This window comes from Ips typographus, linkage group LG3 (genome assembly GCF_016097725.1).
Source record: "Ips typographus isolate SLU linkage group LG3, UJ_Ityp_2.0, whole genome shotgun sequence".
Classification (NCBI taxonomy): Eukaryota; Metazoa; Arthropoda; class Insecta; order Coleoptera; family Curculionidae; genus Ips; species Ips typographus.
This window is the reverse complement of record NC_138424.1, coordinates 20,416,967-20,437,345: the sequence shown is the minus strand read 5'-3', so window position 1 is coordinate 20,437,345 and position 20,379 is coordinate 20,416,967. Positions and strand designations below refer to the sequence as shown.

The 20,379-nt window shown below is 32.6% G+C and overlaps 1 protein-coding gene across 1 annotated transcript in view; it reads left to right on the top strand.

The window, feature by feature from the left end:
- Positions 1-5,058: 5,058 nt before the first annotated feature.
- pip (heparan sulfate 2-O-sulfotransferase pipe) overlaps positions 5,059-20,379 on the top strand; it is a 48,130-nt gene continuing 32,809 nt past the window's right edge. The window contains exon 1 of the mRNA XM_081975043.1: positions 5,059-5,302. Within this exon, the coding sequence (XP_081831169.1) occupies positions 5,241-5,302 (62 nt within the window). The 5' untranslated portion in view covers positions 5,059-5,240. The remainder of the gene's footprint in view (positions 5,303-20,379) is intronic.

The following is a 20,379-nucleotide window of genomic DNA, read 5'->3' as shown; positions in this document are numbered from 1 at the left end:
TAAAATAGCCTTTTTAAAAGTATCAACGCATTTCCCTGAAAATTTATTGGGTTTCCCGCTAGGGAGCCTCAAATTTGATCACTATTTTTTATTCAACTTTCATGCACTGTTTCGTTTGAGTCTGAATAACTGACTTATTTGACTGATATGATATAGACTTTTATATGTCGATGGATAGCTAATAAAATAGCCTTTTTAAAAGTATCAACGCATTTCCCTGAAAATTTATTGGGTTTCCCACTAGGGAGCCTCATATTTGATCAATATTTTTTATTCAACTTTCATGCACTGTTTTGTTTGAGTCTGAATAACTGACTTATTTGACTGATATGATATAGACTTTTATATGTCGATGGATAGCTAATAAAATAGCCTTTTTAAAAGTATCAACGCATTTCCCTGAAAATTTATTGGGTTTCCCGCTAGGGAGCCTCAAATTTGATCAATATTTTTTATTCAACTTTCATGCACTGTTTTGTTTGAACCTGAATAACTGACTTATTTGACTGTCATTGTATAGACTTTTATATGTCGATGGATAGCTAATAAAATAGGCTTTTTAAAAGTATCAACGCATTTCCCTGAAAATTTATTGGTTTTCCCGCTAGGGAGCCTCAAATTTGATCAACGTTTTTTGTTCCACTTTCATGCACTGTTTTGTTTGAACCTGAATAACTGACTTATTTGACTGATATGATATAGACTTTTATATGTCGATGGATAGCTAATAAAATAGCCTTTTTAAAAGTATCAACGCATTTCCCTGAAAATTTATTGGGTTTCCCGCTAGGGAGCCTCAAATTTGATCAACGTTTTTTGTTCCACTTTCATGCACTGTTTTGTTTGAACTTGAATAACTGACTTATTTGACTGATATGATATAGACTTTTATATGTCGATGGATAGCTAATAAAATAGCCTTTTTAAAAGTATCAACGCATTTCCCTGAAAATTTATTGGGTTTCCCGCTAGGGAGCCTCAAATTTGATCAACGTTTTTTGTTCCACTTTCATGCACTGTTTTGTTTGAACCTGAATAACTGACTTATTTGACTGATATGATATAGACTTTTATATGTCGATGGATAGCTAATAAAATAGCCTTTTTAAAAGTATCAACGCATTTCCCTGAAAATTTATTGGGTTTCCCGCTAGGGAGCCTCAAATTTGATCAACGTTTTTTGTTCCACTTTCATGCACTGTTTTGTTTGAACTTGAATAACTGACTTATTTGACTGATATGATATAGACTTTTATATGTCGATGGATAGCTAATAAAATAGGCTTTTTAAAAGTATCAACGCATTTCCCTGAAAATTTATTGGGTTTCCCGCTAGGGAGCCTCAAATTTGATCAATATTTGTTATTCAACTTTCATGCACTGTTTTGTTTGAGTCTGAATAACTGACTTATTTGACTGATATGATATAGACTTTTATATGTCGATGGATAGCTAATAAAATAGCCTTTTTAAAAGTATCAACGCATTTCCCTGAAAATTTATTGGGTTTCCCGATAGGGAGCCCCAAATTTGATCAATATTTTTTGTTCAACTTTCATGCACTGTTTTGTTTGAACCTGAATAACTGACTTATTTGACTGATATGATATAGACTTTTATATGTCGATGGATAGCTAATAAAATAGGCTTTTTAAAAGTATCAACGCATTTTCCTGAAAATTTAATGGTTTTCTCGCTAGGGAGCCTCAAATTTGATCAATATTTTTTATTCAACTTTCATGCACTGTTTTGTTTGAACCTGAATAACTGACTTATTTGACTGTCATTGTATAGACTTTTATATGTCGATGGATAGCTAATAAAATAGGCTTTTTAAAAGTATCAACGCATTTCCCTGAAAATTTATTGGTTTTCCCGCTAGGGAGCCTCAAATTTGATCAACGTTTTTTGTTCCACTTTCATGCACTGTTTTGTTTGAACCTGAATAACTGACTTATTTGACTGATATGATATAGACTTTTATATGTCGATGGATAGCTAATAAAATAGCCTTTTTAAAAGTATCAACGCATTTCCCTGAAAATTTATTGGGTTTCCCGCTAGGGAGCCTCAAATTTGATCAACGTTTTTTGTTCCACTTTCATGCACTGTTTTGTTTGAACTTGAATAACTGACTTATTTGACTGATATGATATAGACTTTTATATGTCGATGGATAGCTAATAAAATAGGCTTTTTAAAAGTATCAACGCATTTCCCTGAAAATTTATTGGGTTTCCCGCTAGGGAGCCTCAAATTTGATCAATATTTGTTATTCAACTTTCATGCACTGTTTTGTTTGAGTCTGAATAACTGACTTATTTGACTGATATGATATAGACTTTTATATGTCGATGGATAGCTAATAAAATAGCCTTTTTAAAAGTATCAACGCATTTCCCTGAAAATTTATTGGGTTTCCCGCTAGGGAGCCTCAAATTTGATCAACGTTTTTTGTTCCACTTTCATGCACTGTTTTGTTTGAACCTGAATAACTGACTTATTTGACTGATATGATATAGACTTTTATATGTCGATGGATAGCTAATAAAATAGCCTTTTTAAAAGTATCAACGCATTTCCCTGAAAATTTATTGGGTTTCCCGCTAGGGAGCCTCAAATTTGATCAACGTTTTTTGTTCAACTTTCATGCACTGTTTTGTTTGAGTCTGAATAACTGACTTATTTGACTGATATGATATAGACTTTTATATGTCGATGGATAGCTAATAAAATAGCCTTTTTAAAAGTATCAACGCATTTCCCTGAAAATTTATTGGGTTTCCCGATAGGGAGCCCCAAATTTGATCAATATTTTTTGTTCAACTTTCATGCACTGTTTTGTTTGAACCTGAATAACTGACTTATTTGACTGATATGATATAGACTTTTATATGTCGATGGATAGCTAATAAAATAGGCTTTTTAAAAGTATCAACGCATTTTCCTGAAAATTTAATGGTTTTCTCGCTAGGGAGCCTCAAATTTGATCAATATTTTTTGTTCAACTTTCATGCACTGTTTTGTTTGGACTTGAATAACTGACTTATTTGACTGATATGATATAGACTTTTATATGTCGATGGATAGCTAATAAAATAGGCTTTTTATAAGTATCAACGCATTTCCCTGAAAATTTATTGGGTTTCCCGCTAGGGAGCCTCAAATTTGATCAATATTTTTTATTCAACTTTCATGCACTGTTTTGTTTGAACCTGAATAACTGACTTATTTGACTGTCATTGTATAGACTTTTATATGTCGATGGATAGCTAATAAAATAGGCTTTTTAAAAGTATCAACGCATTTCCCTGAAAATTTATTGGTTTTCCCGCTAGGGAGCCTCAAATTTGATCAACGTTTTTTGTTCCACTTTCATGCACTGTTTTGTTTGAACCTGAATAACTGACTTATTTGACTGATATGATATAGACTTTTATATGTCGATGGATAGCTAATAAAATAGCCTTTTTAAAAGTATCAACGCATTTCCCTGAAAATTTATTGGGTTTCCCGCTAGGAAGCCTCAAATTTGATCAATATTTTTTGTTCAACTTTCATGCACTGTTTTGTTTGAACCTGAATAACTGACTTATTTGACTGATATGATATAGACTTTTATATGTCGATGGATAGCTAATAAAATAGCCTTTTTAAAAGTATCAACGCATTTCCCTGAAAATTTATTGGGTTTACCGCTAGGGAGCCTCAAATTTGATCAACGTTTTTTGTTCCACTTTCATGCACTGTTTTGTTTGAACCTGAATAACTGACTTATTTGACTGATATGATATAGACTTTTATATGTCGATGGATAGCTAATAAAATAGCCTTTTTAAAAGTATCAACGCATTTCCCTGAAAATTTATTGGGTTTCCCGCTAGGGAGCCTCAAATTTGATCAACGTTTTTTGTTCCACTTTCATGCACTGTTTTGTTTGAACCTGAATAACTGACTTATTTGACTGTCATTGTATAGACTTTTATATGTCGATGGATAGCTAATGAAATGGGCTTTTTAAAAGTATCAACGCATTTCCCTGAAAATTTATTGGGTTTCCCGCTAGGGAGCCTCAAATTTGATCAACGTTTTTTGTTCCACTTTCATGCATTGTTTTGTTTGAACCTGAATAACTGACTTATTTGACTGATATGATATAGACTTTTATATGTCGATGGATAGCTAATAAAATAGCCTTTTTAAAAGTATCAACGCATTTCCCTGAAAATTTATTGGGTTTCCCGCTAGGGAGCCTCAAATTTGATCAACGTTTTTTGTTCCACTTTCATGCACTGTTTTGTTTGAACTTGAATAACTGACTTATTTGACTGTCATTGTATAGACTTTTATATGTCGATGGATAGCTAATGAAATGGGCTTTTTAAAAGTATCAACGCATTTCCCTGAAAATTTATTGGGTTTCCCGCTAGGGAGCCTCAAATTTGATCAACGTTTTTTGTTCCACTTTCATGCATTGTTTTGTTTGAACCTGAATAACTGACTTATTTGACTGATATGATATAGACTTTATGTCGATGGATAGCTAATAAAATAGGCTTTTTAAAAGTATCAACGCATTTCCCTGAAAATTTATTGGGTTTCCCGCTAGGGAGCCACAAATTTGATCAACGTTTTTTGTTCAACTTTCATGCACTGTTTTGTTTGAACCTGAATAACTGCCTTATTTGACTGACATTGTATAACTGGTGGAAAAACGAACTGCCGATTTTGTTGCCGAGAATCGTTGCTAACATGTCTCCGGTCATTGTATACCCTTTTAGGTATATGTCGATGGATAGCCAATAAAATGGGTTTTTTAAAAATACCAAACATTTCCCTGACAATTTAGTGGTTTTTCCGGTAGGAAGCCTCAAATAAATTTGTACTTTCTCCACCCATGGTAACCAAAACCAATGTTCAAACTGAACACATACAATGCAGATAACGCCAAAAAGAGACAAAAGAGACGGTGTAAATCAGAGAAAAAAAAAATAGTAGGCCAAATGGCAGGGGAGTCACGAGACCACCAGACCATCATCAGGAAGTTGGCGAGATTTTACTGTTTGCTGGGTCTGTCAGTGTTGGGTGAAAGATATACCTGGGTGACGGTCTCGAAGCGCTACTTTCACGCAATTCGGATTCGATTTAAATATCGAAAAACTGTAGTGAAAAAAAAATCAAACTTTGTGACTTAGGGAAAATGTGGTCTTAATAATTTTCCAAAAAAAAAAAGTTATATTATGAGTCTGCTGAAGAAAATGGATCAGTTTTACCGACATCGGAGGTTTTCACTGCCAAAACGGTAAGTTTGTTTTTAAATTTTATTAAAAAATTACTTTTTATACAAAAATTGTTGCAAACCGTTAATTTAAGGAAACCAAATAATTACTAGGTGTCTCTAGAAAAATAAATTACCAAAATAAACATTTTTTTAAATATCACTGAGATTAATGAAAGTAATAGTTTTACAAGTAATACACAAATTCAAACAAAATTGCATTGATGTCACAAATTCCAAAAAAATGTTTTATCAACGTAAAAACCATCTTAAGTTTGGTTGGTAACATCACTGTTGTCATATTTTAAATATGGTTTGTAAATTACATAAATTATATCTAAATTATTTTATAAAAAAAATAATAATAAATAAATAAATTATATATAAAATTTTTAATGTAAATTATATAATTTACAAACAATACACATTGGCAACATGGCTGTAACGTCATCTTAATTAAGTTTGACTTTTCCCGTATATTTTCTGGTAATTGAAAGTGAGGTTCAGCAGGTAAAAGCAGTACGTATACAGAGTGAATCAGTTATAATAGAAGCACAGCAGTTTTTTTTTTTGAGATACAGGGTGGTAGAAGAAATTTTTTTCTAGTATTTTTAACGCAGTTTTAAAGGTATTTCAGTCAATAACTTCCTTTTGAATGACAAACAATTTAAAGGGTGGCAATGTTTTTGTGGTCGTCCATTCACAGTTTTTTGGTACGCCACTGAATTATACGAATGTTTTTTTATTTAAGTTTGTAGGGCAATTTCTAATATTTTTAGTTTCTGCGATAAAGCTGTAAATTCTATAACACCTACATAAAGGTATAAAACGATGAAAAAAAATTAAAAATCGGTGCAATATTATCAAATGAATTTTATAGATTCATGAGTGCAATTTTGACAGCTGTGACGTTTGGCTACCTGTTTCTGATACCTTCTGATTTGTTCTAAATCCATATCCACACATGAGTTGAGTATTACACCGTTTGGCCGCTAGAGGGCGTCAAAATTCAAAAAATTTTAAAATGACCTTTTTTCTACTTGTTTTGCCTAATTTAAGGTCCTTTGGTATAAATATGCCCTTTGCTGTGCATTGGAATCCTCCTGGAGCAAAATAAAAAATTGCCAAAATTGCACTTTTTGCAAAAATTGCATTTTTTCAATTTTTGAATGATTGTAACTTTTTTATTTAAACTCTTATGAATTTCATTAAAACGGCATCAGGAAGAGGATAAAAAATACTACAAAATGAGCCAAAACTGGCCTTTCTAGCTATTCATGTTACCGAGATATTAAATTTCAAAAAGTAGTAAAAAAAAAACCTCTAATACATTCTTTTGATTTTTTTGAAAAATGAAAAATTTTAAAGGGCTTTTTTTGTACTTATTTCACTTAATTTAAGGTCCTTTGGTATAAATATGCTCTTTGCTGCGCATTGGAACCCTCCTGGAGCAAAATAAAAAATTGCCAAAATTGCACTTTTTGCAAAAATTGCATTTTTTCAATTTTTGAATGATTGTAACTTTTTTATTTAAACTCTTATGAATTTCACTAAAACGGCATAAGAAAGAGGATAAAAAATACTACAAAATGAGCCAAAACTGGCCTTTCTAGCTATTCATGTTACCGAGATATTAAATTTCAAAAAGTAGTAAAAAAAACCTCTAATACTCCCTCCCCCATTCTTTTGATTTTTTTGAAAAATGAAAAATTTTAAAGTGCTTTTTTTGTACTTATTTCACCTAATTTAAGGTCGTTTGGTATAAATATGCCCTTTGCTGTGCATTGGAATCCTCCTGGAGCAAAATAAAAAATTGCCAAAATTGCCAAAATTTCATTTTTTCAATTTTTGAATGATTGTAACTTTTTTGTTTAAACTCTTGTGAATTTCACTAAAACGTCATAAGAAAGAGGATAAAAAATACTACAAAATGGCCTTTCTAGCTATTCATGTTACCGAGATATTAAATTTCAAAAAGTAGTAAAAAAAAAACCTCTAATACATTCTTTTGATTTTTTTGAAAAATGAAAAATTTTAAAGGGCTTTTTTTGTACTTATTTCACTTAATTTAAGGTCCTTTGGTATAAATATGCCCTTTGCTGTGCATTGGAATCCTCCTGGAGCAAAATAAAAAATTGCCAAAATTGCACTTTTTGCAAAAATTGCATTTTTTCAATTTTTGAATGATTGTAACTTTTTTATTTAAACTCTTATGAATTTCACTAAAACGGCATAAGAAAGAGGATAAAAAATACTACCAAATGAGCCAAAACTGGCCTTTCTAGCTATTCATGTTACCGAGATATTAAATTTCAAAAAGTAGTAAAAAAAACCTCTAATACACCCCCATTCTTTTCATTTTTTTAAAAAATTAAAAATTTTAATGTGCTTTTTTTGTACTTATTTAACTTAATTTAATGTCCTTTGGTATAAATATGCTCTTTGCTGCGCATTGGAACCCTCCTGGAGCAAAATAAAAAATTGCCAAAATTGCACTTTTTGCAAAAATGAAAATTTTTCTATTTTTGAATGATTGTAACTTTTTTATTTAAACTCTTATGAATTTCACTAAAACGGCATAAGAAAGAGGATAAAAAATACTACAAAATGAGCCAAAACTGGCCTTTCTAGCTATTCATGTTACCGAGATATTAAATTTCAAAAAGTAGTAAAAAAAACCTCTAATACACCCCCATTCTTTTCATTTTTTTAAAAAATTAAAAATTTTAATGTGCTTTTTTTGTACTTATTTAACTTAATTTAATGTCCTTTGGTATAAATATGCTCTTTGCTGCGCATTGGAACCCTCCTGGAGCAAAATAAAAAATTGCCAAAATTGCACTTTTTGCAAAAATAAAAATTTTTCTATTTTTGAATGATTGTAACTTTTTTATTTAAACTCTTATGAATTTCACTAAAACGGCATAAGAAAGAGGATAAAAAATACTACAAAATGAGCCAAAACTGGCCTTTCTAGCTATTCATGTTACCGAGATATTAAATTTTAAAAAGTAGTAAAAAAACCTCTAATTCCTTGGTTTTTTTGAAAAATGAAAAATTTTAAAGTGCTTTTTTTGTACTTATTTTACCTAATTTAAGGTCCTTTGGTATAAATATGCTCTTTGCTGTGCAGTGGAACCCTCCTGGAGCAAAATAAAAAAACTGCCAAAATTGCACTTTTTGCAAAAATGGCATTTTTTCAATTTTTGAATGACTTTTTTATTTGAACGCCATTAGCAAAAGGGTAAAAAATAACCCAAAACTGATCAAAAAAAACTTTGAAATCTAATCAAATCAGTATAAACGGTATCAAATTTATTTTATAGCTTCATGAGTAAAGTTTTGACAGTACGCACATTTTCTGTCAGTTTTAGATGCTTTTCAAATGATGTCAAATTCAATTCCATAAAAGTATAAAATAACAAAACATTCATGAAAAGTAATAAGTTTGAATTGGATTTTAATGCATTTTATAGCTCCATGAGTGCAATTTTGTCAACTGTCACGTGTGACTGCTTGTTTTTGACTTACTACTATGAGAATGTGACAACTGTCAAAACTTTCTCCATAAACCTATAAAAGTAAAAAAATATTAAAATCAGTGTGATTAGGTTTCATGACTGCAATTTTGACAGCTGTCACGTTTGGTTGACTGTTTCTGACTTAATTTGGTCTAGTATAATTGTTGTATAATTGACTGAACTATTAAAACACTTTTTGACAGAAACATACCGGTGACATCTGGTGGCAACAGGTAACCAAACATCAAATAACTCAGCTGGGAAAATCTGACAAATTTATTGAGATTATTGACAATTGAAATTATTGGGATATGTGACGTCGTACCAATTTTGTTTGAATTTTGGTGTAGGCAACAAAAATGTACAGTTTGTCTCAAAATAGAAGTTATAGAAGAAAGAAGAAATATGTGGCACAAAAACATAACTAAACACAAATTCACTCTAAAATATGATGATGACAGTACTGGCAATCCATTGTTGCCGTACCTTTTTAAAAAATCCACTAAAAACTTTGTGACGTCATCCTACTTTAGTTTGATTTTACGCATATCTAAAATCAATTTTTTCAACAAAATTCGTTGTAAAGTAATAAAATATTAAAGCAAACATATTAAAAGAAAATTATGCCCATCAAAATCGACATTTTTGCGGTAATTTAACTTAATTCATCTACAACTTTTACCAATTATATTCAGCGTGGTTTCTAAATGAGTTTGCTTATAATAGAGTTTGTTTCACTAAAAATTAGTTTCATTGATCGTTTGACCACGAATACTGCATAGAAATTTAATGTTTTCATTCCTAGCAATTTAGGAAAAGTTGTTATTTAATTATAACTAATTAACCCGGGGCAAAAATCCGTTATTAACATCATCGAGACATTGTTCATACACTGCAATAAACAATGTAAACGTGCCATTGACCTAGAAGGAATTGGCGCTAGTTGCGTTAAAAATACGAAATACAGGGTGGTCCAAAAATTTACTATTAGCATAATAGTTTTATAAATTTGGCAACGTCGCAATGCTTTTCAAAATTGCTTTTAACCAAGATTCTGTTTGTGCACATTTTATGCTTGCGTGAAAAAACTTAGAGTTTGGCAACGTGGCGCTAATTGTCAATTTGACTATGCCTTCCAAAACAAACCGTTCTACTACGTTACGTTTCTTAAAAAAAAAAACTGAATTTTTTGGCCACCCTGTATGCAATTTTGAAGATAGAATTTTTTGCTTTACACCACTGGAAAGAGGAGCTCAAGACGGTTAATTTGAGTGGTTTAACATCCTAGAACTCCCAAAAATAACCAAGTTACAGGGTGCTCAAATTTCAAACCACAATTTGAACTGATTTGAAAATTTGTTGTATCAAACTAGTTTTTGCTCAATAACTCGAAAACGGTGAAAGTTACGAAAAATTTGATAGAGAGCAAAAATGTACGTAAAGAACTGCTAAACTTATCACTGGAAGTTTCACAATCCGTCAGTGCCGTTACTATACAGGGGGTGCATGAAAAATGTAGTGATTCAGATTTTTTGGCCACCCTGTATGCAATTTTTAAGATAGAATTTTTTGCTTTACACCACTGGAAAAAGGAGCTGAAGACGGTTAATTTGAGTGGTTCAACCTCGTTGAACTCCTAAAAATAACCAAGTTACAGGGTGCTCAAATTTAAAACCACAATTTGAACTGATTTGAAAATTTGTTGCATCAAACCAGTTTTTGGTAAATAACTCGAAAACTTTGAAAATTACGAAAAATTTGAAAGAGAGCAAAAATGTCCGTAAAGAACTGCTAAACTCACCCCTGGAAGTTTCGCAGTCCGTCAGTGCCGCTACTATACAGGGGATGCATGAAAAATGTAGTGACTCAGATTTTGTGACCACCCTGTATGTAATTTTTACGATATATTTTTTTGCTTCACACCACTGGAAAGAGGAGCTCAAGGCGGTTCATTTGAGTGGTTCAACCTCGTTGAACTCCTAAAAATAACCAAGTTACAGGGTGCTCAAATTTAAAACCACAATATGAACTGATTTGAAAATTTGTTGCATCAAACTAGTTTTTGCTAAATAACTCGAAAACTTTGAAAATTACGAAAAATTTGAAAGAGAGCAAAAATGTTCGTAAACAATTGCTAAACTCATCCCTGCAAGTTTCGCAGTCCGTCAGTGCCGCTACTATACAGGGGGTGCAAGAAAAATGTAGTGATTCAGATTTTTTGGCCACCCTGTATGCAATTTTTAAGATAGAATTTTTTGCTTTACACTACTGGAAAGAGGAGCTCAAGACGGTTAATTTGAGTGATTCAACATCCTAGAACTCCCAAAAATAACCAACTTACAGGGTGCTCAAATTTAAAACCATAATTTGAACTGATTTGAAAATTTGTTGCATCAAACTAGTTTTTGCTAAATAACTCGAAAACGGTGAGAGTTACGAAAAATGTGACAGAGAGCAAAAATGTTCGTAAAGAACTGCTAAACTCATCGCTGAAAGTTTCAAAGTCCGTCAGTGCCGCTACTATACAGGGGGTGCAAGAAAAATGTAGTGATTCAGATTTTTTGGCCACCCTGTATGCAATTTTTAAGATAGAATTTTTTGCTTTACACCACTGGAAAGAGGAGCTCAAGACGGTTAATTTGAGTGCTTCAACCTCACTGAAATCCCAAAAATAACCGACTTACAGGGTGCTCAAATTTAAAACCACAATTTGAACTGATTTGAAAATTTGTTGCATCAAACTAGTTTTTGCTAAATAACTCGAAAACGGTGAAAGTTACGAAAAATTTGAAAGAGAGCAAAAATGTTTGTAAACAACTATTAAACTCATCCCTGCAAGTTTCGCAGTCCGTCAGTGCCGTTACTATACAGGGGGTGCATAAAAAATGTAGTGATTCAGATTTTTTGATCACCCTGTATGTAATTTTTAAGATATAATTTTTTGCTTTACACCACTGGAAAGAGGAGCTCAAGACGGTTAATTTGAGTGGTTCAACCTCATTGAACTCCCAAAAATAACCGACTTACAGGGTGCTCAAATTTGAAACCACAATTTGAACTGATTTGAAAATTTGTTGCATCAAAACAGTTTTTTCTAAATAACTCGAAAACGGTGAGAGTTACGAAAAATGTGAAAGAGAGCAAAAATGTTCGTAAAGAACTGCTAAACTCATCGCTGAAAGTTTCGCAGTCCGTCAGTGCCGCTACTATACAGGGGGTGCAAGAAAAATGTAGTGATTCAGATTTTTTGGCCACCCTGTATGCAATTTTTAAGATAGAATTTTTTGCTTTACACCACTGGAAAGAGGAGCTCAAGACGGTTAATTTGAGTGCTTCAACCTCACTGAAATCTCAAAAATAACCGACTTACAGGGTGCTCAAATATCAAACCACAATATGAACTAATTTGAAAATTTGTTGCATCAAACTAGTTTTTGCTAAATAACTCGAAAACGGTGAAAGTTACGAAAAATTTGAAAGAGAGCAAAAATGTTTGTAAACAACTATTAAACTCATCCCTGCAAGTTTCGCAGTCCGTCAGTGCCGCTACTATACAGGGGGTGCATGAAAAGTGTAGTGATTAGAATTTTCTGGTAAAATTGGTAAATTTTTCTGTCACACTGAATTTTACTTTACCTTACCGGTAATTAGGGACTGTAACATGTCTGATGAAGCCAACAAACAGAAACCCATGTCGCCGGGATATCATTCTTGATCTTTTCTGCTTTTTTGCGTAATTACCCAGTAAACACATTTCTTCCATGATACTATTTTAATTGAACCTTTTATTTGCTTTGACAGTAATAAAACAAACTACTGTTTTCAATTGAATTGCATTGTTGTACCATCTCAGTCATTTAGTACCAGACGAACCAGATGGTAAACGGTAATTTTATTGTTCGAGAAATGGGTTTCTTTGAAAAAAAAATTGCATTTGTATTGTTCGAAAGGACAATACTCGAGGTTTAAGTGCCATTATTAGTCTAAACACCCACGCGCAGTTAAAAAAAAGTTTGTTTAACTAACCATTCAACGATTTGCTGTGGCAAATCTAGTAGAAAAGAATATTTTATTCATTTGCAAATAAATTACATTTATGACACTTGTGATTAATAGTACGGTAGTTCCGGCACAGTCTAAATCCCCAAACTGTAACTTTTCTTCTAATTCTTTTAAGATGACAGGTGTCCTTATTTGACACGTGCTAACTTGGTTGCTATGACAGCTAGAAGCTTCGTTCAAACTTCAAAATATAGCCTGTAATATTGGCTTTCTTTTATCTTAGTACAATTTTTTTTCAAAAATTACAAATAACCGAGATATTGACCAGGAAATAGAGCAATGCAAGTAAATAAGTTTGTTTGAGAATGTCATAATTTGACAGCTCATAACTTGGTCCTTGTGACAGTTGGGATGTTTGTTCAAACGCCGAAATGTAACTTGTAATGTTGATATTCTTTTACCAGAATACATTTTTTTTCAAAAATTACAAATAGGCTAGATATTTCACATGAAATGCAACAGTGCAACTGTACTAGAAATATTGAGAGTGTCACAATTTGACAGCTCCTAACTTGGTTACTATGGCAGCTACAAGGTTCGTTTAAACGTCAAAATGTAGCACGTGATTTTGGCTACTCTTTACTTAAATATATTTTTTTCAAAAATTACAAACAACCGAGATATTTAGGGACCTCTAAATACTATTGAGAATTTTCAAAAAATTGCCAGAAGCCTCTACAAATGTCCTACACTTGCAAATATTTTTTTATTTCTTGAAAATTGCAAAATTGGTTTGAGAATGTCAGAAACCTCAAAATACTGTTGAAAACCTCCCAAAGGTACAAGAGACCTTTAAATACTGTTGAAAATTTTCCAAAAGCTGCCAGAAGCCTCTACAAATCTGTTATACCTTCCAATATTTTTTTAAATTTCTTAAAGACTCTAAAATTATTTTGAGGATGCCTGAAACCTCAAAAGTTACTAGAGACCTCTACAAATGTCCTACATATGCAAATATTTATTTTAATTTTTCGAAAATTGTAAAATTATTTTGAGAATTCTGGAAACCTCAAAATCCTGTTGAAAACCTCCTAAAGGTACAAGAGACCTCCAAATACTGTTGAAAACTTTCCAAAAATTGCCAGAGGCCTCTACAAATCTGTTATACCTTCCAATATTTTTTTAAATTTCTTGAAGGCTCTAAAATTATTTTGAGAATGCCGTAAACCTCAAAATACTGTTGAGAACCTACTAAAAGTTACTAGAGACCTCTAAATACTGTTGAAAACTTTCCAAAAATTGCCAGAGGCCTCTAGAAATCTGTTATACCTTCCAATATTTTTTTAAATTCCTTGAAGTCTCTAAAATTATTTTGAGAATGCCAGAAACCTCAAAATACTGTTGAGAACCTCCCAAAAGTTACTAGAACCCTCTAAATACTGTTGAAACCTTTCCAAAAATTGCCAGAAGCATCTACAAACGTCCTACACCTTCCAATATTTTTTTAAATTTCTTGAAGGCTCTAAAATAATTTTGAGAATGCCAGAAACCTCAGGAGAATATCAGAAACCTCAAAATCCTGTTGAAAACCTTTCAAAAGTTACAAGAAACCTCTAAATACTGTTGAAAATTTTCAAATAATTGCCAGAAGCCTCTACAAACATCCTACACTTTACAATATTTTTTAAAATTTCTTAAAGGCTCTAAAATTATTTTGAAAATGCCTGAAACCTCAAAAGTTACTAGAGACCTCTAAATACTATTGAAAATTTTCAAAAAATTTCCAGAGGCCTCTACAAACTTTCTACACCTTCCAATATTTTTTTAAATTTCTTGAAGGCTCTAAAATAATTTTGAAAATGCCAGAAATCTCAAAATACTGTTGAGAACCTACCAAAAGTTACTAGAACCCTCTAAATACTGTTGAAAACTTTCCAAAAATTCGCCAAAGGCCTCTACAAATGTCCTACACCATCCAATATTTTTTTAAATTTCTTGAAGACTCTAAAATTATTTTGAGAATGCCAGAAACCTCAAAATCCTGTTGAAAACCTTCTAAAGGTACAAGAGACCTCTAAATACTGTTGAAAACTTTCCAAAAATTCGCCAAAGGCCTCTACAAATGTCCTACACCATCCAATATTTTTTTAAATTTCTTGAAGACTCTAAAATTATTTTGAGAATGCCAGGAACCTCAAAATCCTGTTGAAAACCTTCTAAAGGTACAAGAGACCTCTAAATACTGTTGAAAACTTTCCAAAAATTGCCAGAGGCCTCTAGAAATCTGTTATACCTTCCAAAATTTTTTTAAATTCCTTGAAGTCTCTAAAATTATTTTGAGAATGCCAGAAACCTCAAAATACTGTTGAGAACCTCCCAAAGGTACAAGAGACCTCTAAATACTGTTGAAACCTTTCCAAAAATTGCCAGAAGCATCTACAAACGTCCTACACCTTCCAATATTTTTTTAAATTTCTTGAAGGCTCTAAAATAATTTTGAAAATGCCAGAAATCTCAAAATACTGTTGAGAACCTACCAAAAGTTACTAAAGACCTCTAAATACTATTGAAAATTTTCAAAAAATTGCCAGAGGCTTCCACAAACTTTCTACACCTTCCAATATTTTTTTAAATTTCTTGAAGGCTCTAAAATAATTTTGAAAATGTCAGAAATCTCAAAATCCTGTTGAAAACCTTCTAAAGGTACAAGAGACCTCTAAATACTGTTGAAAATGTTCAAATAATTGCCAGAAGCCTCTACAAACATCCTACACTTTTCAATATTTTTTAAAATTTCTTAAAGGCTCTAAAATAATTTTGAGAATGCCAGAAACCTCAAAATACTGTTGAGAACCTACCAAAAATTACTAAAGACCTCTAAATACTATTGAAAATTTTCAAAAAATTGCCAGAGGCTTCCACAAACTTTCTACACCTTCCAATATTTTTTTAAATTTCTTGAAGACTCTAAAATTATTTTGAGAATGCCGAAAACCTCAAAATACTGTTGAGAACCTACCAAAAGTACAAGAGACTTCTAAATACTGTTGAAAACTTGCTAGAGGCCTCTACAAATGTCCTCAGTTATATTCAAAACATTTCAATTACGTCATCTCGTTTTAGTTTGAGTTTTACTATAGCTGTAGTAGCTGGTTAAAGATAAAACTAATTTTTTTGACATATTGACTTGTAAACTGTTATTTTCTTTTAATTTAGGTATAAAATCTAGCTTTAAGAGCAAGTTAAATTGCGAAAGAATGTTAGGTTAAGTACATTAAACCTTTACAGCAAAATTGCGTAGAAAGTTTTACATTGAAGATTACGGTGCAAATAAGTGCATAAAATTTAGACCGATCTGCCATATAATACTTATGGTACTGAACCAAACTGCTGGTACTTTCTACATAAAAAATCATTCCGAACTGTTTCTCGACAGATATAAAGCATAATTATTACGGTACAATAATAATAAACAGCAAATATCCGGCGTTTTCTAGAAAATAAAAAACGAATGGAACCCGGTTGAAGAGAAAGCGCCCAACATGTCAGATACTGTACGATTTTTACGGTTCTTTTACTTTTTAAGGCATTTTCGTGTTATCACCCAGACAAACATTTCCCGCCATTAAATGTGAGGTTAAAAACAATTTGAAATTCGTGTTGGTTGTAAACGTTTCCGGTCCGATACCGCTGAACTGTGATTTCTTCTATAAATTCTCTACTGATTTCAAAATTTCAATTTTTTTTAATTATTTGATTGGTTTAGGTGACTCACCCTGTATTTCATAAGGGTCAGTACACTATTTAATTTTACAGTCACGTGACAACTGTCAAAACATTTTCCAAGAAGCTAAAAACCACAATTTTGCTCGAATACTTTCCATACTGTGACTTTTAGAGTTTCATGGCCAAACTGGGCAAAGTTTGTCAGTTTTGACGTTTTTGGCAGTTGTCACGTGATACTAGAACACTTATTATTTAGACAGTGACCTAGGAACTGTCAAATTATGAATCATGAAGCTATAAAGCACGTCTTGTTTTGAACAGTGTAACAAAAATGTACTAAATTTTCATTTTTGGAGTTTCATTTTTGGTTGAGCAAACTTTGACGTTTGTGACAGCAATCACGTAATACTTGTACACTGTTTAGTTTTACAGTCACGTGACAACTGTCAAAACTTTTTCCAAGAAACTAAAAACCACAATTTTGCTCGAATACTTTCCATGCTGTGACTTTTAGAGTTTCATGCCCAAACTGGGCAGAGTTTGTCAGTTTTGACGTTTTTGGCAGTTGTCACGTGATACTAGAACACTTATTATTTAGACAGTGACCTATGAACTGTCAAATTATGGATCATGAAGCTATAAAGCACGTCCTGTTTTGAACAGTATAACAAAAATGTACAAAACTTTAATTTTTGGAGTTTCATGTTTTGGTTGAGCAAACTTTGACGTCTGTGACAGCAATCACGTCATACTTGTACACTGTTTAGTTTTACAGTCACGTGACAACTGTCAAAACATTTTCCAAGAAGCTACAAACCACGATTTTGCTCGAATACTTTCCATACTGTGACTTTTAGAGTTTTATGGCCAAACTAGGTAAATTTTGTTAGTTTTGACGTTTCTGGCAGTTGTCACGTGATACTAGAACACTTATTATTTAGACAGTGACCTAGGAACTGTCAAATTATGAATCATGAAGCTATAAAGCACGTCTTGTTTTGAACAGTGTAACAAAAATGTACTAAATTTTCATTTTTGGAGTTTCATGTTTTGGTTGAGCAAACTTTGACGTTTGTGACAGCAATCACGTCATACTTGTACACTGTTTAGTTTTACAGTCACGTGACAACTGTCAAAACTTTTTCCAAGAAGCTAAAAACCACAATTTTGCTCGAATACTTTCCATACTGTGACTTTTAGAGTTTTATGGCCAAACTAGGTAAATTTTGTTAGTTTTGACGTTTCTGGCAGTTGTCACGTGATACTAGAACACTTATTATTTAGACAGTGACCTAGGAACTGTCAAATTATGAATCATGAAGCTATAAAGCACGTCTTGTTTTGAACAGTGTAACAAAAATGTACTAAATTTTCATTTTTGGAGTTTCATGTTTTGGTTGAGCAAACTTTGACGTTTGTGACAGCAATCACGTCATACTTGTACACTGTTTAATTTTACAGTCACGTGACAACTGTCAAAACATTTTCCAAGAAGCTACAAACCACGATTTTGCTCGAATACTTTCCATACTGTGACTTTTAGAGTTTCATGCCCAAACTGGGCAGAGTTTGTCAGTTTTGACGTTTCTGGCAGTTGTCACGTGATACTAGAACACTTATTATTTAGACAGTGACCTAGGAACTGTCAAATTATGAATCATGAAGCTATAAAGCACGTCTTGTTTTGAACAGTGTAACAAAAATGTACTACATTTTCATTTTTGGAGTTTCATTTTTGGTTGAGCAAACTTTGACGTTTGTAACAGTAATCACGTGAAACTTGTACACTGTTTAGTTTTACAGTCACGTGACAACTGTCAAAACTTTTTCCAAGAAGCTAAAAACCACAATTTTGCTCGAATACTTTCCATACTGTGACTGTTAGAGGTTCATGGCCAAACTGGGCAAAGTTTGTCAGTTTTGACGTTTCTGGCAGTTGTCACGTGATGCTAGAACACTTAATATTTAGACAGTGACGTATAAACTGTCAAATTTTGTATCAAAAAGCTACAAAACACGTCTTGTGTACACGCAGTATAACAAAATTGTACTAAACTTTCATTTTTGCAGCTTCATGTTTTGGTTGAGCAAACTTTGACGTTTGTGACAGCAATCACGTCATACTTGTACACTGATTAATTTTACAGTCACGTGACAACTGTCAAAACATTTTCCAAGAAGCTAAAAACCACGATTCTGCTCGAATACTTTCCATGCTGTGACTTTTAGAGTTTCATGGCCAAACTGGATAAAGTTCGTCAGTTTTGACGTTTTTGGCAGTTGTCACGTGATGCTAGAACACTTATTATTTAGACAGTGACTTATAAACTGTCAAATTATGAATCATGAAGCTATAAAGCACGTCTTGTTTTGAACAGTGTAACAAAAATGTACTAAATTTTCATTTTTGGAGTTTCATTTTTGGTTGAGCAAACTTTGACGTTTGTAACAGTAATCACGTGAAACTTGTACACTGTTTAATTTTACAGTCACGTGACAATTGTCAAAACATTTTCCAAGAAGCTAAAAACCACGATTATGCTCGAAGACTTTCGATACTGTGACTTTTAGAGTTTCATGGCCAAACTGGGTAAAGTTTGTCAGTTTTGACGTTTCTGGCAGTTGTCACGTGATACTAGAACACTAATTATTTAGACAGTGACTTAGGAACTGTCAAATTATGAATCATGAAGCTATAAAGCACGTCTTGTTTTGAACAGTGTAACAAAAATGTACTAAATTTTCATTTTTGGAGTTTGATTTTTGGTTGAGCAAACTTTGACGTTTGTGACAGCAATCACGTAATACTTGTACACTGTTTAGTTTTACAGTCACGTGACAACTGTCAAAACTTTTTCCAAGAAGCTAAAAACCACAATTTTGCTCGAATACTTTCCATACTGTGACTTTTAGAGTTTCATGGCCAAACTGGGCAAAGTTTGTCAGTTTTGACGTTTTTGGCAGTTGTCACGTGATACTAGAACACTTATTATTTAGACAGTGACCTATGAACTGTCAAATTATGGATCATAAAGCTATAAAGCACGTCTTATTTTGAACAGTATAACAAAAATGTACTAAAGTTTAATTTTTGGAGCTTCATGTTTTGGTTGAGCAAACTTTGACGTCTGTGACAGCAATCACGTCACTCTTGTACACTATTTAATTTTACAGTCACGTGACAACTGTCAAAACATTTTCCAAGAAGCTAAAAACCACAATTTTGCTCGAATACTTTCCATACTGTGACTTTTAGAGTTTTATGGCCAAACTAGGTAAATTTTGTTAGTTTTGACGTTTCTGGCAGTTGTCACGTGATACTAGAACACTAATTATTTAGACAGTGACTTAGGAACTGTCAAATTATGGATCATGAAGCTATAAAGCACGTCCTGTTTTGAACAGTATAACAAAAATGTACTCAACTTTAATTTTTTGAGTTTTATGTTTTGATTGAGCAAACTTTGACGTTTGTGACAGCAATCACGTCATAGTTGTACACTGTTTAATTTTACAGTCACGTGACAACTGTCAAAATATTTTCCAAGAAGCTAAAAACCTCTCAGGGAAATAAATAGAGTGAGAACAGTCAAGGCAACCAGTCAGTCAACTTTGAAGCCCTCTGGCGGCCAAACGGAGCAACCTGTCAACACACGTGACCATATTTTTGAAAAGTCCATTTCATTGGCTATCCATTGACATATAAAAGTTTATACAAAGTGTTGCAAATAAGCGTGTTATTTACGGTTTAGTGACAGAACGCACTAGCAGTGCCAGATTTAGCGGGGTGTAGGTAGTACCAAAAGCACGGTAAATTTTTGAAGGCGGTATTTTGACTTATAACTCCTTAAA